The sequence below is a fragment of the Crinia signifera genome, chromosome 5 (assembly GCF_055691185.1).
Source record: "Crinia signifera chromosome 5, ASM5569118v1, whole genome shotgun sequence".
NCBI lineage: Eukaryota > Metazoa > Chordata > Amphibia > Anura > Myobatrachidae > Crinia > Crinia signifera.
Window position 1 is genome coordinate 299967205 of NC_139221.1, and position 22528 is coordinate 299989732.

General features: G+C 44.4%; 1 protein-coding gene and 2 long non-coding RNA genes across 3 annotated transcripts in view; 2 read left to right on the forward strand and 1 right to left on the reverse strand.

The window, feature by feature from the left end:
* The window catches only part of LOC146081262 (uncharacterized), a 73526-nt gene that overhangs the window by 1093 nt on the left and 49905 nt on the right, over positions 1 to 22528 (forward strand). The gene's annotated exons all lie outside the window — the stretch shown is intronic.
* LOC146081258 (uncharacterized) lies at positions 11426 to 14626 on the forward strand. The gene is made up of 6 exons (XM_083189377.1): positions 11426 to 11678; positions 11862 to 12026; positions 12107 to 12770; positions 13152 to 13406; positions 13527 to 13649; positions 13743 to 14626. The coding sequence occupies exons 1-6, from the start codon at positions 11523 to 11525 to the stop codon at positions 14423 to 14425; spliced, it is 2046 nt and encodes a 681-aa protein (XP_083045503.1). The 5' UTR covers positions 11426 to 11522; the 3' UTR covers positions 14426 to 14626.
* LOC146081259 (uncharacterized) lies at positions 17735 to 19763 on the reverse strand. The gene is made up of 3 exons (XR_014475099.1): positions 18386 to 19763; positions 18111 to 18248; positions 17735 to 18030 (listed from the first exon to the last, which is right to left on the reverse strand). It is a non-coding gene; the product is annotated as an uncharacterized LOC146081259 (long non-coding RNA).

Consider the following 22528-nt stretch of genomic DNA (forward strand, 5'->3'; position numbering starts at 1 on the left):
TAGTTTCACTCTCTACTAGTAGATGGCAGTGTTTCGGAGACTCACGGGCACTAGACATATATATATATATATATATATATATATATATAGATAGATAGATAGATAGATAGATAGATATATATAGATAGATAGATAGATGATGGGGATGGTAATTATAAGCGCAGGCAGCTTTTCCAGCTACGATGCCAGTCCCTAGTACTATCAACCGAGCCCTGCTCACTGGCCTCTAACAGGCATCAGCACCCTGCACTGTGGGTAAAAGGGATCTTTTAAACCCCTTTCCTGCACCTGACTTCCTGCTGTCCCTGGGTGAGCAGGAATACCTGGAATTCCTACAAAGGATCCTCATTTAAAGATTATCAGAAATCCACAATTTACATGATATATCCCAATTTATAAATATTACTAATAAAATTTTTCGCCTGATGTCACGGAATAATCAGCTTATTTTAGCTAATTTCATACTTATCTCCATACAATATCTGGGTGGGAATTATTGCACCAGATATATAGGGCGAGATATAATGCTGCCCGAGTTCAGCGGCAGGGCGAGATTTCCGTCGAACTCTGATGTTTTTTTAAAAGGGGAGTTAACTTACAAGGGCATGGTTTTGCCTTGTAAGTTAATTCTCCTTTAAAAAAAACCTTCAGATTTCATTCAATTGCTTGTCTGCGGCAGGCCCCTAACCAATCCGTGCAGTGCAGCTAGACATTACTGTCAGCTTACAGATGCTTCCGCACCAGAAATAAAGAATGTGCGGTACTTCTGTAGTTTCACGGCGCCGGAAGTGCAGAGGCTCGCGTGCCGCTCTAGCTATGAAACTTTGCAGCCTGCCAGAGGCTCTGATTAACCGTGTGCGTGCCGCTCTAGGTCAGACAGAGTGTGCTCGCGCCGCTCTAGCTGTATTGACAGCTACGTAAACAGCGTATAGCTGTATTGACAGCGTAGCGCCGGGCAGCAGCAGCGCGCTGCCCAGGCGCTGAGAGGTCACTGTCACTGTGGCACTTGTAGTTCCACAGTGAAATAGGCAGCGCCTGGGCAGCGCTGACAACGGGGGTATGTTAAAGTGGACACCCCGGCACAGCGATGCCGGGGCTTCTAAACTGTACGCGAGATTCAGACGCAACTGCGTCTGAATCTCGAGTCGCATAGATAGCCGCTAAGAAGTTTAGGTGGCCCTAGGGGAACACTATTGAAACCCAGTCTCAGTGCCACTAGTGGACGCCACAGCTGTGGACCGTGTAAATCCCACTATCCACGCCCACCCAAAGCGTGGCGAGCGGCGGCGGTACGCGTCCTACGACCTTTTCATACCCCCACTATCCACGTCGGCGTGGAGTTGAGAATAGATTAGTGTGGTGAGCGCAGCGAGCCACCGAGCCTGAAGCGTGGCGAGCGGACGCGGATACCTTCACAGCTATCCGCGTCCCCTCGCGGGCTTCACAGGTGTCAGCGTCCGCTCGCCACGCACCGAGCCCGAAGCGTGGCGAGCGGACGCTGACACCTGTGAAGCCCGCAAGGGGACGCGGATAGCTGTGAAGGTATCCGAGTCCGCTCGCCACGCTTCGGGCTCGGTGGCTCGCTGCGCTCGCCACACTAATCTATTCTCAACTCCACGCCGACGTGGATAGTGGGGGTATGAAAAGGTCGTAGGACACGTACCGCCACGCTTCGGGTGGGCGTGGATAGTGGGATTTACACGGTCCACAGCTGTGGCATCCACTAGTGGCACTGAGGGTGGGTTTCAATAGTGTTCCACTAGGGCCACGTCTGAATCCAGGCTTTCCGGCTTCTTAGCGGCTATCTATGCGACTCGAGAGTCAGACGCAGTTACGTCTGAATCTCGCGTACAGTTTAGAAGCCCCGGCATCGCTGTGCCGGGGTGTCCACTTTAACATACCCCCATTGTCAGCGGTGCCCAGGCGCTGCCTATTTCACTGTGGAACTACAAGTGCCACAGTGACATTGACCTGTCAGCGCCTGGGCAGCGCCGCTGCGGCTGCTGGCCGGCCGGCCGCTACGCTGTTTACGTCCAGCTAGAGCGGCACAAGCTCAGTCAGGCAGAGCTAGAGCGGCACGCGCACAGTGAAACAGAGCCTCTGGCAGGCTGCCAAGTTTCTGTTACAGACTGTGCGCGCGGTGGCGCCGTGAAACTACAGAAGTACCGAATGTGCTATTGGGGGCCACTATCATTTTGTGAAGGCCAAGATCCCCTTGTACCAACACTGGTGTCCCAGGATCCTTACTATACAGTATGTGCCTGACACATCTACCCCTTAATCAATGCTCATTTTTAATAATCATGCCACCATAATTCTAAGTTAAATATTAATATTAAAACTTCACTAAAAAAGAATATTAACAATGGTATTTTTATAATATTTTCCAGTTGTGCTTATTTTCTTAGGAATGGCTTGCGTTATGTGAGAACATAATTAGAAACCTTTAATTCTCACTGTATAAACGCATGGGGATGTGCCATTAACACTAATAATCTGCAGCTCAGTGCCATGTAATTATTTTGTGCAAAAACTTATAAATACGTATGTCCCTTAGTGCTATACATAAATATAAATGTGACCATTTCATCTGTGACTTGGCATATATTATTGGGTATGCATCGCCCCCTGCTGGCTGGAAGAGCCTGGAGTTATTACATAAAATTTGCAGGACTCCATTGGGGAAAAATTTAATAGGATGAGAGATTCAGAAAGTGAGAGATTTGGTAAAGCTGTGTACACATGGTGCAATATATTGCTCAGTGTCTCCTTTTCATCAGCGACCAGAGATGGTCGCTGATGAAAGGGAACCTCTGCCGGGGGAGCCGCAGAGGGAATCAGCTGGTCGACCAGCGATTATAAGGGGGCTAAAAACGGAACTACGCACCCGGCGCTCAGCGACCATATTGGCAGCGATAAATGCCCATGTGTACGCACCTTAAGAAATCTCCACTTTTTTAAAGCGCCAATGATTTACACTGCAAAATCAGTTTGATTTTGCAGTGAAAATGATTGCCACTTTAAAAAAACTGGAGATTTCTTACCAAATCTCTCATTTTCTGAATCTCTCATCCTATTAAATGTCACCCATCAGTCTAGTATTACAGTATTGTTATAAGATAGAGGCCTGTGTTGAGCTTCTTGGCCTATGTCCCCTTGGCACTATGAGAATTATTGGTACTTGTGTAATATCTGGGCGCCCGGTTTTTTCATTGCATTGCATCGCATCGCATCGCATGCAATATAGTGGCATACAATTCATGTGATGCGATTTTTCATTGTAAAGACCCAATTTTTTATTGTATAGTCACCCATGGGTGATTTCATACCCCCACAATCCAACTACGCATGGAGTTGATTTTATATAGTGTGGCGAGCGCAGCGAGCCACCGAGCCCGAAGCGTGGCGAGCGCAGCGAGCCCTGCGAGGGGCCGCGCATTACTTTACATGTATTCTGCGTCTGCTCGCCACACTATATAAAATCAACTCCATGCGTAGTTGGATAGTGGGGGTATGAAATCACCCATGGGTGACTATACAATTAAAAATCTGGTCTTTACAATGAAAAATCACATTGCATGTCTTAAGTAGTGGCATGTAATGATAAAATCGGGCGCCCAGATAATACACAAGTACCGAATTATTAGGCAGTTAGTTATTTACCTTGTCTTTGCTAATCTGTAAAAGAGACGTGCCCAACCTTTTGAAAGAGTTGTGGAAAGAGATAAAGTGGCAACCAATTGGCTCCTACAGGCCATGTTTTTAAAATGGCAGGAGTTGATTGGTTATTACTTCTTCTCTCTTCCCTCTATGGGGCGGATGCATGAACACCCGCTGCTCTACTTAGCCGCACATCGACGGCTACTGCATTGATAATCGCATATGCTCTAAGATATGCAATTATTATCACATTGGACAGCTCTTGTGTTAAGAGCTGCCCTTTGTGAAGCAGCCGGTGATGTGTCATCACGTCCCTGGCAGCTTCTTCTTGTGCCCTCCTGGCTGCAGTGACTCAGTCTCCTCTGACTCCTCCTTCCTGCACCCGGATGGGAAAGTACGGTGCTAGGGAGGAGGATGTCACTGTTCCGGACATCAGGTGAGGGTGGAGCGGTGTGGCCAGTGTGAGAAGCCCGTAGGCTTCTATGATGTATCGCTAGCTTTTGCTGGTGATACCCCCACAGCGGGTTTTAGCTCATACGAAAATGTGGTAAAATCCTGATAACAGGGTTTTAACCTCATTTTTGCTTTAGAGCATCCCACTCCATCTCTCTTCAAGGACTTCAGCCTTTATTTTATGCCATGTAAGTTGCAACAGGACCGGCGGAAGCCGTTTGGCAAGGGATGCAAAGCAGGTAGGCACCAACCAGTAGAGGTGCTCTCCCTGCTCTGCCTGTCACGCAGCATGACAGACAGAGGCGCTAGCAACATGAGCTGCTGATGTCCTGCACGAGGTGGGGAGGATGGTTTTGGAGTACTGCTTAACTGCAGTACTGCCAGAAGCCACTAGATGCCCCCATGTGATCCCACTGTGGAGCTCTGCCCTTATCAGTGTGGTGATAGATGGCCCTGGAAAGAGCCGGCCCTAGGCATAGGCAAACTAGGCAATTGCCTAGTGCATTTGCCATGCCAAGGGGCGGCTCACTTTTACATTGGTGGGGGGGCGGAGCTACAGGTGACTCAGGCTAGAGATTAGCAAAATGGGTCAATAAGAAGAGCTGAGATCAAGCGATCAACCAGTGAAAAGATCCAGCTCTTTTAGACGGGTCTTCGGCTCACTTTGAAAAAAGGGGTAATTTGATAATAATGAAGCAGAATTTGTTTTACAATAATTTATTGCCATTTTTTAAAACAAATAGGAACATACATGATCGAGTAAAACACTGATCGATGGCTGGGTGCAGATTCGCCATCGATGGCAACCATCAATGGCGTCTGCACCCATGGCCATCCCTAGCAGCAGCAGCCTTGTTATTCTTTCTTTCACTTGCAGTCGCAGCAGTGTACTCTGTCTCCGGAGTCAGTACATCTCAGCTGCCACAGATGGCAGTGCTGAGCTCAGGCAAATGCATTGTAATGAAAAATGAAACTTAAAGTAAAAGAACGACGGTTCACCTTTTTGGGATCGGTGGCTCAGTCACTCTTTAATGGGATCTGTCCAAAAGATCCACTTTGTTCGCAAGCAACCCATCTCTAGTCAAATGCATTGTAATGAAAAACAAAAAGTGAAAGTAAAAGAATGATGGGTCACCTTTTTGGGATCGGCGGCTCCCTCACTCTTTTATGGGATCTGTCCAAAAGATCAGCTTCTAAACTCACCTGTGCCATATTACCCACATTGTTAAGGCCTCAAAGAAAAGCTAAAAGCAGTCTTACATTCATTATGGTCACACAAAATAAAATCCTCTCACTGTTTCCTCATCTGAAGAGTTTAAGGCTCTTTGACTATTTACAGCCTGCACCACCCCGAAATTGTCGCACCAAAAATACAATATGATGATTCCTGTCATGCTCGCTCCTCAATTCCAAAGCTACTATAATGGAGAACAATTCTAACAACAAAAGGTTCCTGGTCAAACACTGCTGTACCCAATCATGGGCCATCAGACCATGAACCTTCAAGGTATGCGAAGTAACCGAATACACCCAAAGCATCAATAAACAGCTAAATATGCAGGCTAGGGACTTGGGGGTCATACTGTTAAATTCCTGCAAGAATGAGTCCCAAACCCACAGATCCCTATGAAGCTCAGTGCTTAACCGGATATATGCAGTGCCCAGAACTCAAAATTCTCAAAACACAGCCTGCACCGAGAAAAGTAACAGCGCAGCATTCGGTATCCGCCAGGCCTAGACACAGGAATTCCACGGATGGCGCCGCATCGCAAAGGACAGCTCTTCTGGCAAGAGCTGTCCTTTGCATTACTAATCGCATATGTAAGTGCATATGTGATTAGTATGAATGCGTTATCCGGCGAACTGGGGGTGGAGAGGGGCAGCGGATGGTGGGTGGTGACAGGGGCGTAACTAGATGTTCGTAGGCTCCATAGCAAAATTTTATAAGGGCCCCCTACTTAGCGACTGATGGTGATAAATGTATGTAAAACATATTACTTAGGATGGGTCCCCTTCAGCTCTGGGCCCCATAGCAGCTGCACCCCTTGCACCTTTGGTAGTTAAGCCCTTGGGTGGTGAACATCCCGCCCTTAATCTGAAAAAGAATCCCAACCTTACAGGAAAGCGGCCAACCATGCATCCCAACTATAGCTTCTTAGCCGAAGGAGACAACTTCTGCGATTTATGTGCTGCTTGATGCCCAAGTGACGTTCCTACTGGCACCGATGGTGCTGAGAGGGGGCGGTTGCTTTTTACCCAGGCCCGGGTCTGATGGAGGGGCCTGATACACCCCCTCCCCCATTGCAGAGAGCCAGGCAGTGGGACAGAGAGTACAGGTTGCTAATGCAGCACAGCCTCTCTCCTCAGTCCAGCACAAACTTGACTGGCAAGCATAAAGCCAGGGCCGGCGCTACCCGCTCAGCAAAGCCTGCAAAGCAGGTAGGCGCCGGACCTGAGAGGTGCTCCCTGCTCCCCGCCGAGTGACAGATTTAGGGGGCACCTGTTTCATTAATTGTCCCCAGATGCTTTAAAAGACAAGTAGAGTCCACCGCATCTATACCTATTTCACATGATAGCGGCACATGCTCCTTCCCTTGCTGCCCGCACACTCACTTTTTCTCCTCTCCCGGCGGCTCCTCAGTCAGGCATGCAGCTTAGTGCAGCCTACAGAGCACCGATCAGCATCAGTGGGGGAGCACCGATCAGCATCAGCGTGGAGCTCCCCCTCTGTGTCCTAGGCTCGGCACTCTGCAGGCTGCACTGTGCAATGTGCCTGACTGAGGAGCCGCCGAGTTAGGAGAATAGAAACAGTGAGTGTGCGGGCAGCAAGGGAAGGTGCCCATGCCGCTGTCCCTGCATGTGAAAGAGGTAGAGTGGTGGTGGACACTGTGTGCACTGTGCAGGAGGTTGACGCAGTGTCGCTGTCACTGCTTGCGGAGGAGGGACAGCAGCTGTGGACTCTACTATTATAGCAGGGTTTACAAGAAGGGTGGAGATCTGCGGCAAGGCATCACTCCTGGACCCCTGGTAGGTCTCTGTCCCTGCATCCCCCCCCCTGGTCCCTGTGGCCCCCCAGTCCTTGTCCCTGCGCCTCCCCCCTGGTCCCTGCATCCTACCCTAGTCCTGCATCTTCCTGGTTCCTGTGTACCCCTAGTCTTTGTTCCTGCATCCCCCCAGTCCTTCATCTTCCCCCGGTCCCTGTCCCTGCGTCATCCCCTGGTCACTGTCCCTGCATCATCCCCCGGTCCATATCCCTGCGTCATTCAGCGGTCCCTGTCCCTGCATCCCCCCCCCCCTGGGTCCCTGCGTCCCCTCCGGTCCCAGTTTCTGAGTCACCCCTGTCCCTGCATCCCCCGGTCCCTGTCCCTTCATCCTCCCTGTCCCTGCATCCCCCCCTGCCCTGATCCCTGCCTCCCCACGGTCCCTGTGTCCCCAAATTATATGTAAAGTTTGGCTCAATCCGTGTGGCAAAACGTGAATTTTTTTTTAGATCCATGTAGCATAACATAAATTTTATCTCAATCTGGGTGGCATGACCTAAATTTTGGCTCAATCTGCGTGGCATGATGTGAAGTTTGGCTCAAACTGGGTGGCATGATGTTAATTATGGCTCAATCTGGGTGGAATAATGTGAATTTTTGCTTAATCTGGGTGGCGTAACGTGAATTTTGGCTCAGTCCGGGGGGCATGATGTGAATTTTGGCTCAATCCGAGTGGCATGATGTGAATTTTGGCTCAATCTAGGTGGCATAACGTGAATTTTGGCTGTCGGAGTGGCATAACGTGAATTTTAGCTCAGTCCGGGGGGCATGATGTGAATTTTGGCTCAGTCCGGGAGGCATGATGTGAATCTTGGCTCAATCTGGGTGGCATGATGTGAATTTTGGCTCAGTCCGGGGGGGGGGGCATGATGTGAATTTTGGCTCAATCTGGGTGGCATGATGTTAATTTTGGCTCAATCTGGGTGGAATAATATGAAATGTTGCTCAATCTGGGTGGCATAACATGAATTTTGGCTCAGTCCGGGTGGCATGATGTGAATTTTGGCTCAATCTGGGTGGCATGATGTGAATTTTGGCACTTTTGTTGTGGCATAAAGGTGCCCATACACAGAGCGATCCTGTTTTGCGAGGTGATAAGCGGTCCCCTACATCACAAAGCACAATAAGTATGCTGCACGTACTTTTTGAACTAGATCGCACCGCATCTATGTCAGAACGACGCTGCTTTAGCGCATTACATATGTTTTAACTAGATGCAACGCGATCTAGTTCAAAATGCACGGAGCACATCGCTCCATGTATGGACACCTTAACGTGAATGTTTGCCATCCGGGTGGTATAATGTGATTTTTGACTAAATTTATTAGAATTTTGGCTCATTGTGTGTCGCATAATGTTTAAGGGGCAAGTATTATGGGGTCTGCTATTGTGTTTTATAATGTGTATAAGAGGTATATGGTGTGGCACACTACACTCAAGAACATGCCCCTTTAAAGTGGCCACGCCATTTTTCTGGAGCGCGCCTTCACCAAGCGCATAGCAACATCCTTCACTTTTCCATACCCCCACTTTCAAGTTTCCACTTCAACCCCTGGTGGACATTGTGTGTAACTTGCACTACTCTGGTTGTTATGTGTAAGCCACATTACTATGGGCATTATATGTAAAAGGAACTATTACTGTTAGTATTATATATAAGGGGAACTATTGTGTTGCATAATGTGTATAAGGGACACTAGTGTGTGGTGTAATGTAAATAAGTAAGACTACATACAGTGTAATATGAATAAGATTATGCTACTGTGTGCTGTAATGTGAAAAAACACTCATTGTGAGAACATACCCCCTTTTTTATTGTGCGTACCTCAAACATGCACTGTATCTATTATAAGATATGGGAGGGAGGGCGCAAATTTATAGTTTGCAGGAGGGCGCCCAACACCCTAGCACCGGCCCTGCATAAAGCCCTGACTTCAATCCATAGAGCACCTTTGGGATGAACTGGAACGAAGATTGTGAGCCAGGTCTTCTCATCCAACATCCGTGCCTGACCTCATAAATGCTCTACAGACCGAGGGCCTGATTCTGGTTCACTTGCAAAAGCAAATTCACTCTCTAATGGACAAAACCATGCTGGACTGTAGGTGGGGCAGATGTAACATGTGCAGATTTGGGTGGGGTATGTACTTCAAACTGATATGTATAATGCAGTGTAAAAATAAAGCAGCCAGTATTTACTCTGCACAGAAACAAAATAACACCCATATGTAACTCCCTCTGCACATGTTATGTCTGCTCCAACTGCAGAGCACATGGTTTTGTCCATTAGAGAGTGAATTTGCTTTAACAAGTGAACCAGAATCAGGCCCTGAATGGGTACAAATTCCTACAGAAACACGCCAGCAAGGCATGTTCCTGTTTCCTGCTGGTGTCCTTGTTTCCTTGGCAAACATCCATTTTGGGATGGAAATGTCAGAAGAATTTTGGCAGAACCATTAACACTTTGGGGGTGACATTTAATTGGATGAGATATTTCATCTTTTGCAAATTTTAGTACAAAAAAAGTCTGAATTTGCACGTTTTTCCGAAAATCGCACATTTAACAGGATGCGAATTGTGGTAAAAACAAAACATAGGGGATCCCCAGGATTTCTAAAACCAGCACCAGGCTCAAGGTCCGGTCCTGGTTGCCAAAATACAGGGGACAAAATGAGTAGGAGTCCCTCGTATTTTGACTGGCAGTACCCCTGCGAGTGAAGCCGAATGATTGTTTACATTCGCAGCTCCTTCCGGGGGTTAGTCCTGCCCAACAGCCAAAGACCCCGCCTTATTTGCTGATGGGCAAGACACAGGGCCGTATTCAATGTTGTGCGAAAATGGTTATGTTTACGATTTTTCGCACCTTTCTCTTCTTTCGGTACACTGACGCGATTACTAATTTCGATTTTTCGTGTATTCAAAGTTTCGTTTTCGTGGAACGCCTAAATGCGTAAACTAACCAATGAAGTGAAAACTGGGCGTTTCGTTTTCGCTACCCAGCCTCGCCCGTTTACTATATAAGGAAGAGTACTGCGTAGTGTACTGCGTAGTTTACCCTCCATTTTGGAACACTGCGGAGCGCTGATTTGTATCGTGGACTGTGTGCTGGAAAAGCATATCCAAACGAAGGCAGAGCACTGGAATCACTCGCGGTCTTGAGGTTAACCTTTTTTTTAAAACTGAGTGTAATGTAATTGTTTTATTTTGTTTGCATATGTTTTTTATGATGACAAGTGTGCAGGGATGAATTCCAGTTTTGGGGTGGCCGGTTTGATAGATTTGACAATTCTAAAATGCAATTTTAGAATGTATGTTTTTTGTGAAATTGCGGTTTGCTGTTTTATTGTGCAGGTTTGGGGTGTCCTTTTTTTTGCGCCAAAGATCAGGGTGTGGCTCTTAGCCTACTGTACACTGCTAGTAAGGTTTGTTTGGGGGCTGCAGAGCTGCTGAATGATGTCTTTGGGGTACCATGTGGGGTCAATATTGGCATTGTCCCTGTTTTTTTGCCACCACACATCAGGGTGTGGCTCTTAACCTACTGTACACTTGTAGTAAGGTTTGTTTGGGGGCTGCAGGGCTGCTGAATGATGTCTTAGGGGTACCTTGTGGGGTCAATATTGGCATTGTCCCTGTTTTTTTGCCACCACACATCAGGGTGTGGCTCTTAACCTACTGTACTCTGCTTGTAAGGTTTGTTTGGGGGCTGCAGGGCTGCTGAATGATGTATTTGGGGTACCATGTGGGGTCAATATTGGCATTGTCCCTGTTTTTTTGCCACCACACATCAGGGTGTGGCTCTTAACCTACTGTACACTTGTAGTAAGGTTTGTTTGGGGGCTGCAGGGCTGCTGAATGATGTCTTAGGGGTACCTTGTGGGGTCAATATTGGCATTGTCCCTGTTTTTTTGCCACCACACATCAGGGTGTGGCTCTTAACCTACTGTACTCTGCTTGTAAGGTTTGTTTGGGGGCTGCAGGGCTGCTGAATGATGTATTTGGGGTACCATGTGGGGTCAATATTGGCATTGTCCCTGTTTTTTTGCCACCACACATCAGGGTGTGGCTCTTAACCTACTGTACACTTGTAGTAAGGTTTGTTTGGGGGCTGCAGGGCTGCTGAATGATGTCTTAGGGGTACCTTGTGGGGTCAATATTGGCATTGTCCCTGTTTTTTTGCCACCACACATCAGGGTGTGGCTCTTAACCTACTGTACTCTGCTTGTAAGGTTTGTTTGGGGGCTGCAGGGCTGCTGAATGATGTCTTTGGGGTACCATGTGGGGTCAATATTGGCATTGTCCCTGTTTTTTTTCCAACAAACATTAGTGTGATAAGTTGAGATTGAACATATTTCACTTTCATTCATAGAAATGTTGAGGAACTCTCAAAGACATTTCAATGAGCAGGAAGCACATTCGGATGATTCCCGGAGGTTATCCAATGAGTCAGGGCAAGACACAGAGGAAAACAATGTGCCCGGTCCAAGCACAAAAGAATGCAACAAATTAAGGAAGTCCAAAAGAAAGGTAATGTTCTCCTCAATTTGTACCACCCCACTATTGCATTCACATGCACTGTCCATTAAATGTATTTAATTAATTTTCATTTTCTTATAGGCATGTCACAATTGTTGTCCGACTTTACCTGTTATTTTACATTGATTTTATATTTATTGTTTCAATGGCTGCATGTGTACATTATTTACGCAGACTTCAAGAATGAGAAGCCCTAATCTTTATGAAAATTCGACATCTGAGGAATCGCTAGGAAGATTTGATAATGCTTGGGAGGACAGTGAAGAATTTAGATTGTGGCGATCAAAAATATCATCATCTCGCCGAAAGGAAAATACTTCTGCAAATTCTCAAACCAAAGTAAGTTAAATACTGTATACTTCTTGTTTTTATTTCAAAAGAATGATGCTAATATTTTGGCTTTGTATCTTTTTTATTAGCAAAATGAAGAAACCCATTCTCGTAGGCATGATACAACTGTTCGACACAGGCGTCAAGAAGATGGTCACCAACATGAAATACGTTGTACAGAACCACAAGCTCCAAGGCATACAGGCAATCGTGATAATGATGGAAATTCAGATGCAGGTGGATCACATAATTCTCCCGGAGATGGATCTGCAGAAGAAAACTGCAAGAAGATGCAGAGAGGAATCCGTTTCAATGAGTCAGAAAGCTTTGCCTTAGTTGATTTAGTTGATCGTTACTACGACATGCTATTCGGGCCAAGGGCACAAACTACTGCTCCTAGACAAAAAAGAAAAATATGGAACACAATTGCTGAGAAAGTAACATCGATTTCTGGAATACGCAGGGATGCAAAGCATTGCATGAAGAGATATAACGACTGCCGTCGTCAAACTAAAAAAAAATTAGGAATTCAACGAAGGCACGAAATGGGGACCGGTGGAGGGCCGGAACTGAAAGTGAATTGGCTTTCATGGGAGGAAGTTATAAAAAAAAGATTAAACCCAATCATGGTTACAGGCGTAGCAGGCAGAATTGACTCCAGACGTCAGGGAGATTTTGTGCACGAAGAGGAGCCTTCCAGAAGGAAAAGAGGATCTGTAATGAAAGACAGAAACAATAAAAGAAGGCAAATAGGTAAATACAATTTTATTTTACACTTCAAGTTTCAGGTATGACCCAAACACTCTGGTCTGAGATGAAACTTGATCGAAACTGAGGTTTAAGCCAAATTCTCAAGTATGTATGGCTGCCCATTGTGTGCTGCCACACGATATACTGCGTCAATGTCACCTGGAAAGCTATTCGTCTGCAGGTTATTTTCGCAGATGAACAGCATTTATGATGGCGTTACAAAGTGCTCGGCTATGCAACGCTGTCGACACACTATACTTTGTTAATGGGTGGTGTTTTGAACTACTAGCAAAAAAATCAGTGCTTATTGACCTGATATTGTTACATAATAATTTCATAAGTATTTCTTCTAAATGATAATGATTTTTTAAATTATATTTGCAGATGATCGTCCAGTTATTGGTCAAAGCATTTGTAATGAAACAGCTGTAACAGCACTTCAAAAGAACGCCTTTACACCCAGTAGAACCCAAGAAATGCTAAGCATACCAAGTTGTTTTTTAAGTTCAGCGGAGACTACTTTCCAGGGTTTTGAAGCAAGTTTACCTGAAAAACAAACATCATCAAGAGATTTGCATCAAACTAAATCACGAGGAAACAGTGTTGATTCAGTAGAAAATGCACCAACACCGACTGAAGGTACAATATTTATTTTTCCACAGTTGAATGTCCATGGTGTACATATATATATATATATATATATATATATATATATATATATATATATTGAAACAACTCAATTTATAATTTTATTTATAGATGACAATCCAATGAACATTGCAGGAATGTCCTCCTGTATTGATCCATGTTTTAGTCCAGATTTGATCGGAAATAATTCCAATGAAGAGAATGATGAGCATCAAGCAGCTTCTACACCAATTGGTAATTAGTGTTTTGATAAATAACATTCATCTAAAAAACTCTTAAATTACTTATTAAACCATATAACTGTAATTTGTTTAACTTTATTCACAGCAAGACAGCCAAGGGTGCAAGTAACAACTAGCAAAGAGATTCCAGATGCAGAATATCAGCACATCCTTGCTCTCTCTGATCAAATGCAGGATCGACACAAATCATTCCACACTCTTTTACAGCAAAGTATGGGTAGCCTGGAAACTTCATTAACAGAATTAATTACCACAGTGCAAGAGAATGAAGTTAACCGTCAAAAAGACAACAAAGCATCTCAGGATATTATGATAATCATGGCGACTGCGCTTAACAAATTAGTAGAAAACACATCATGTCAAGCAAGTAGTCTAATGCTAATTTCAGAGGCAAATCAACATTCTGCAACATATTTGAATGTGATGGCAGAATGCCAACGTCAGACAGCATCAAGTTCTGTTTTGATTGCCACATCTTTAAAATTGATTGTTGAGAACATGGCCAATAAAGCTCAACGTAGATCGGATTCACACCATGCTCAAACAAGTCATCAACAGTTAGAACGAAAGACCACTGCCCTTACAGCAGGTTCAGCAACCTATTCATATTCACAAATGTATACGGGGTTTCCAGGAATGTTGCCACCGGGCCGTTATCCTCCAACAGCAACAGTATCTGGGCAACCAATACAATCACCTTCCACGACTGAGAAGCTGGCTTCAAAGATCGCTGAAAATGAAGAGGAGTGTATTACACCACCAGAATAGGGTAACATTTTTGTCCATCTAATTTTTATAAAAATATCCTTTTGAGCACTTCCCATTCCATCACGGCAGTGCCCTTTGTGCGAGTTCTCACCCACATCCCATAATGGAATGTAGGTGAGAAGAAGTACAGGGTACTGCCATGTTGGGATGTGTTAATGGCCTTTTCAGCTGTATCTGCTTGTACCCACACTTCCCATTCCATCACGGCAGTGCCCTTTGTGCGAGTTCTCACCCACATCCCATAATGGAATGTAGGTGAGAAGAAGTACAGGGTACTGCCATGTTGGGATGTGTTAATGGCCTTTTCAGCTGTATCTGCTTGTACCCACACTTCCCATTCCATCACGGCAGTGCCCTTTGTGCGAGTTCTCACCCACATCCCATAATGGAATGTAGGTGAGAAGAAGTACAGGGTACTGCCATGTTGGGATGTGTTAATGGCCTTTTCAGCTGTATCTGCTTGTACCCACACTTCCCATTCCATCACGGCAGTGCCCTTTGTGCGAGTTCTCACCCACATCCCATAATGGAATGTAGGTGAGAAGAAGTACAGGGTACTGCCATGTTGGGATGTGTTAATGGCCTTTTCAGCTGTATCTGCTTGTACCCACACTTCCCATTCCATCACGGCAGTGCCCTTTGTGCGAGTTCTCACCCACATCCCATAATGGAATGTAGGTGAGAAGAAGTACAGGGTACTGCCATGTTGGGATGTGTTAATGGCCTTTTCAGCTGTATCTGCTTGTACCCACACTTCCCATTCCATCACGGCAGTGCCCTTTGTGCGAGTTCTCACCCACATCCCATAATGGAATGTAGGTGAGAAGAAGTACAGGGTACTGCCATGTTGGGATGTGTTAATGGCCTTTTCAGCTGTATCTGCTTGTACTCACTTTTTACCCACACAACAGCAATTTGTTTAACGCTTTATCAATATCATTTCAGATGTCCATTTGAGGAATTGTGAAGAAAACAAGAATTTCTTTCAAAGTTTAACCAGTTTTAATTTTATTTTTTTCTGGAACAAAATTTGTTTTAAAATCTCTTTGACTTTTTCAAAATTTGGGTTCGATGGTCCGCTTTGAACTGCAGTACAATGTTGAGGTTCATTTCAATATTCTGAAGACAACACCCTTTAAAGACAGAAGAAGTTCGCAAATGTTAGAATTTTTTACGAAATAACAGCATTTATAAAAAATAATCGTAATAATGTTAAATTTTCTGTCAACAAGCAGAAATATGAGTACGCTTGAAAAGTTTAATGTCTGGCTACAATAGTAATGTGCATGTGATATCGCTTATAGGTGATACCTCATTTTAGAGTGACAGAATAAAAAAAAGCTTGTTCAGCATCATCAGTTACTCAGGATGACCAACTTGCACTATTGGAAATATCTTTACAGCCACCAGCGTACAAGTTTTTTTTTTTAATAAAAAAAAAATCAGGAAATATGGTTTGGTTTTGTTCAGATGTGCGAAAAGAACGATTGCTACATTTGCAATGAGTGTTGGTGAATGACAGAATATACTTGGAGCAGATAAGATGGATAAATAATAATACAGATGTTTAGGTGGCACAGGAAAATTAGTGTGCAGTGTAACTAGGTTATCCTTGATTATGCCCCCAGCATGCGCAATGCTTTAACCAGTGCATAATAAAATGCAAAGGTTGCCACAAGATCACATGTCTGCAGATGTGTATTTGTAAATATTGTACTACCTACATAGCTACATATCAGAGACCCATACTTTAATTGGGCATGTGCTAACAACAGAGAAAGGTAATATCTATGGGAGTGTGGGTTTGTGGACATTTCCAGATTACCTTGCCTGGAACTAGAGGTTACAAATCTAATTTAAATAACAGCAGCCTACATTTTCAGAAGATTTTCCAGGCCACCCCTTTGGACAAAGTTTAATTTCAAGAATAAAATATAGATAAATGAATCACGTTTTGCCAAAATGTCATCCGTAAATCAAGTTATATGGTAAGGAAGAATATTAACCTCTGTTTCCTGACATTTTTTAAGAACGGAAGCGCACACACTTTACAGGGGGGCAGTGGTTCAGATTAGCATACTCACCAATTTCATCAGCAGAGGAGCAGATAATCCCACCGTCAACAGATCCATCCGTAAAGGTGAGCAGGCAGAAGGGTCATAACTGAGCAGGTCCGGCAGCCACACAGCACATCCTGCAAGGGAAAACAGACGGGGGGCACAGGTTATTGACTGTTTGGATGGGTAGGAGTCTTGACACCGGATTCCCATGCGCACTGAGCGCACACACTTTACAGGGGGGCAGTGGTTCAGATTAGCATACTCACCAATTTCATCAGCAGAGGAGCAGATAATCCCACCGTCAACAGATCCATCCGTAAAGGTGAGCAGGCAGAAGGGTCATAACTGAGCAGGTCCGGCAGCCACACAGCACATCCTGCAAGGGAAAACAGACGGGGGGCACAGGTTATTGACTGTTTGGATGGGTAGGAGTCTTGACACCGGATTCCCATGCGCACTGAGCGCACACACTTTACAGGGGGGCAGTGGTTCAGATTAGCATACTCACCAATTTCATCAGCAGAGGAGCAGATAATCCCACCGTCAACAGATCCATCCGTAAAGGTGAGCAGGCAGAAGGGTCATAACTGAGCAGGTCCGGCAGCCACACAGCACATCCTGCAAGGGAAAACAGACGGGGGGCACAGGTTATTGACTGTTTGGATGGGTAGGAGTCTTGACACCGGATTCCCATGCGCACTGAGCGCACACACTTTACAGGGGGGCAGTGGTTCAGATTAGCATACTCACCAATTTCATCAGCAGAGGAGCAGATAATCCCACCGTCAACAGATCCATCCGTAAAGGTGAGCAGGCAGAAGGGTCATAACTGAGCAGGTCCGGCAGCCACACAGCACATCCTGCAAGGGAAAACAGACGGGGGGCACAGGTTATTGACTGTTTGGATGGGTAGGAGTCTTGACACCGGATTCCCATGCGCACTGAGCGCACACACTTTACAGGGGGGCAGTGGTTCAGATTAGCATACTCACCAATTTCATCAGCAGAGGAGCAGATAATCCCACCGTCAACAGATCCATCCGTAAAGGTGAGCAGGCAGAAGGGTCATAACTGAGCAGGTCCGGCAGCCACACAGCACATCCTGCAAGGGAAAACAGACGGGGGGCACAGGTTATTGACTGTTTGGATGGGTAGGAGTCTTGACACCGGATTCCCATGCGCACTGAGCGCACACACTTTACAGGGGGGCAGTGGTTCAGATTAGCATACTCACCAATTTCATCAGCAGAGGAGCAGATAATCCCACCGTCAACAGATCCATCCGTAAAGGTGAGCAGGCAGAAGGGTCATAACTGAGCAGGTCCGGCAGCCACACAGCACATCCTGCAAGGGAAAACAGACGGGGGGCACAGGTTATTGACTGTTTGGATGGGTAGGAGTCTTGACACCGGAATCCCCTACACAGTTTTGGAATATGGCTAACTCACCAGATTAGACGGAGATGAGATCACTCATCCAAGGTAACCAGGCTTCCACAGAAACATCCTTAAAAGCAGACAATAGAAAGGGATAACCACCAACAACCTGTATGGAAAGTATGTGAAAATGTAAAACAGGACATATGAATTTTCAATCAACAAAAATGTAAATAGATCACATCTCACCTGCATAATGAACAATCTTTTGAAATTTATTATCACTTTAGAGGACTTTTAAATAAAACTTCCAAACACGAAACAGTAATAACAGCAACTGGGCAAACAAACTCAATGAACTGTAATGAACTCCATCAAGAACAAACTCTGTAAAATAAAAGGTAAATAACATTTATGTAGATAAATGATATATTTATATATATATATATCTATATATATATATATATAGATATATAGATATATATGTGTGTGTGTTTGTGTACAGATGTTTTGTATATACTCACATGAGAAGAAGGTGTCAATAAGATGCCTTCTGGTCTCTGCTCCTTCGTCCATACCCACAGATAATACCGAAGAAAGATCCCCATCCTGGCTAACACCAGCATGAATATTCACCGGCAAACGTCTTGCGACACAGATGTTATGCAGAATGCAACAGGCATTAATAATGCCGCAAACTTTTCCCGGTGAATATAAGAGGGTCCCGCCGGAGATATCTAAACACCTGAACCGGCTCTTAAGTACACCGAAGGTCCTTTCAATTACACCCCTCGATGCAATGTGAACCTCCTGGTATCTTCTTTCGGCATCACCTACAGGATCAGGTAATGGGGTCAACAGCCAAGGTTTATTCGGATAACCCGCATCACCTAAAAGGGATAATTGAAAAGGTATTAGACTTTTTTAATTACAGTAGCAACTTAAAAAAAATAATGAAAACTTACATACCCAACAGCCAGCCATCTGGCATTCGACCTTCCTCAAAGTCCAGGAATAGAGATGACTGGCTTAAAACGAAGGAGTCGTGGGTCGACCCAGGGAAACCCACACAAATGTCCAATAATCTCATTGTGGAATCACACACCATCTGTACATTGAGGGAATGGAAGTGTTTTCGATTCCGATAACATTCTTCCGATTCCCTCGGAGGTGTGAGTCGCACATGGGTGCAGTCTATCGCGCCCAACACATTGGGGAATTTCCATTTTTGAAAGAAACCAAATTTGATCTCATTCCATTCGCTGTCAGTGTCTGGGAATTTTATAACCTGGGTCGTTAATTTACGGAAAGCTTTTATGACCTGGGACAAACAGCGTGACATTGTTGGCTGAGAAAAACCGCATGTCTGGGACAAAGTAGGCTGGAAGGTGCCTGACGCAAAAAATTGCAATGCAGCCAGTAGTTTCTGGAAACCACTGACTGCATGATTTGACCGTACCCGAGGTTCCAGGTCAGCTTCCAACAGATCATACAGCGAATAGATATCCTGAGACGATAAGCGAAAGGTACCTATCACTTCCGCCTCAGAGAGACCGTCCAGTACACGCCTAGTACGATACTGGCGTGGACGTGGAATTGAAACACGCACTGACTCACCAAATGTAGACAGATGCTGACCACGATGCTGATATCCACGCCCCTGACCATGATGCTGATATCCACGTGCCAGGCGACGACGTTTGCATCGCAGCATGTATGTCGATAGGACCATGAACATCACAATCAAGTCAGCAAAATACTCCATTATTGTAGGCAGTGATTGAAAAATAATTATTTCTTCTCCAAAAACGCAAATTGCCCTAAAAAAACGCTTCCAAATACAGCTGACTGCAATAAGCTGCTACTCCCTGAAGTCCCAAACGTAGGAGTGAGGCACTGTGAGGGGTGAACAGTATCTTGGGAAAAAATAACATGTGCTTTACCAATGCATGATGGGAAATCAAGTGTATTAATAACAATTTATATATGCCCCTTCTTAGGAAAACAGCAACTAAAGAGGCAAACATTTCTCCAACAAGAATGTTTAGGTTCCGGAGGTTAAAAGGAGGCATCACTCAATAAAAATTTGTATTCGTGACCCATTGGGCGTCGAAATGAAAATGGAGAAACGGATCAAACATGTGCAGATAACAATTTCGTCATCTCACGATTGAATACATTTGTGCGAAAAAGCGAAAAAATCTATAAAAAAAACCACGAAATGTAAGGGTTTGACCAAGCGAAATAAGCGAAACGCAAGCGAAACTTAAAACTTTCGCATGCGTGAAAAATCACAACATTGAATACACGAAGTCTTTTCGTCGCGAAAAAACGAATTTTTTTAGAGAAAAAATGGATTTCGCAAGGGATTGAATACGGCCCTAACCCGGGCATGTATAATTTCCCTCAACAGGTACTTATTTGGGTTCTACTTGGGAAAGAGGACAGGCCTTTGAGGGAATCGATAGGTAATGTATGTGTGAATGAATGTGTGAATAGTATTCCATCTATTCTTACAAGTGTTGAGCATATCATAACAGAGGATCTGTCATAAGTGAAATTTTATCAACTTTTATGAACTAAAGACTTTTTATGAAAATAAACATTCTCACGGATTTTGGGACTTTTTATTGTTGTTGACCTTATAAGGTTATATTGAATAAGGATTCACACCATTGGTCGCCATCTTACCTTTATCTTACCTTTATCTTATATATACTGTACACACACACACAGTACAGTATATATAAATTGTAGCTGAACATACATGATTACATAGAATGGCATTAAGATGTGAGCGATGCATGGATATACTGTATAAATGTCTCACAGGGAATATTTTCATGCTGTTCTATTTAAACGCCACAGTGAATGTTACCAAACAAAGGCGCCAATTTGAATCATATTATAAATCTCTTAATATTTTTGCACTTTTCAGAGCACACAGTACTAAATTGCTTCCATGTTCAGGAGAGGATTCAATAAATACATTTCTAAGAAACGTACAGACCGACAGTAGGTCTTAATCCTCCTGAAAGTGTTACATGTAGGCCTTGGCGGATTAGTCTCTGCTACCAGCAGGAAGTAGGCCACATCGTGCCTGCCTTGCTGTGTATTAAACATTGGCTACATTTCTAAATCAAGCAAAGGAGGATCGAGCGAGCCTCATGGGAACGCTCATTTTAAATCTGAATGTTCTTACTGATTGCTGTCATGAAGAATTAGTTTGATAGAACAAAAATACCTTCTCTACAGACAGAGATTTTGCATCAAATTAAAATTTTCTGTCATGCCTTAAGAAGACTTCCCCAGGAATGTATCGACATATACATTTCTAAAAAACATATCCAATTACTATCACACAGCATCTTCAAGCAAAAGCACAAGTTATCCTGAGATAATTATAACCGTGACATAACATAACATCCCTCTACATCCATAGCTTACCTATACTTGGCTGGTGACAATTGTTATATTGTATTATTATTAACCTCGTGTGTTAAAGTCATTTGTCCTGTCTTTCACGTTTACAAGCAGTGACAGTGTGGAGGAGAAATTACAATGATTTGTTCAGGTGTTGATTAATATAAAATACAGTGGTGGGTCTATACACATGTGTTAGGCTGCCGTAACAAGGCAGGAATAGAATTGCCATGAAATTTATTACCTTAATACCAACCCATAGTCAATTTTTTTCCAGCGCCAGCTCAATAGACCCGTGGCTGGTTATGCTCAGGAGGGAGGGCCCCCACGCCGTTCAAAAAATTATTTTTTTACATTTTTAAAATGTATAACTCTTATTTTTACACATAGAAGCATTACATGAATCTGACTAATCCCTGCGGTGCTTCAGCAAACACGAATGGAAAAGGTGCCGTATTTGCCATTTGTATTTTGAGCTGAATTCTCTCATACTGTGTGAATGGTCTTAAATTTGCCCATGCTGTTGAAGTCTACGGAGAAACGCGTCCAATAGTCTATTCATTCGTACATGATTTCCATTCATAAAAACAGTGATTCGGCTGCATTTTGCCATTGCAAATTCACTGTTGCGCGAATCCTGCCGGGAATGGAAACGCATGGGTGCAAATGGATACATTCGCACCCATTCGATCTTGGTTAATTTCCGATATGGGAGATTAAGTAACGCAGTCATGTTATTTTGGATTAGTCCTAGAAACTCGCCCAAACCTAGTGACATAGAAAGGGTCAAGTGGTGTGGTTAGTGTCTGAATAGGTTCACTATTGTGCAAGAGCACAGGACTATCCTACACCCAAATAGGTGCTTCTTCACTGGGCTAATCGTCCATGATTTGGGGTGTTCTGACATCCTCAATAGTTGTTAAATAAAATGCAGGTGTTGGCTCATACACCCTTAGAAGGTGGCACCTGTTGCGCTCCTACAAGGCACCATCATGCTTCACAATAGCTTTTGGGGCCTTTTGACGATCCCTGCAAACTCCTGACTCTGTATCACCCAACAGGGGTTTGGATGAAGATGATCTGTCCTGAGGACAATGGCCTTAAGCTAGGGGATGTTTTATACTGAGTAATTGGAGTTCTGCAGACCATCTTGCACATTGTTCTCAACTTTTGGTCTTACAGTAAACTTGGAGGTGGGAACAATAGTGTGGTTATCTAGACAGGTGGTGCTTATCAAGAGAGGG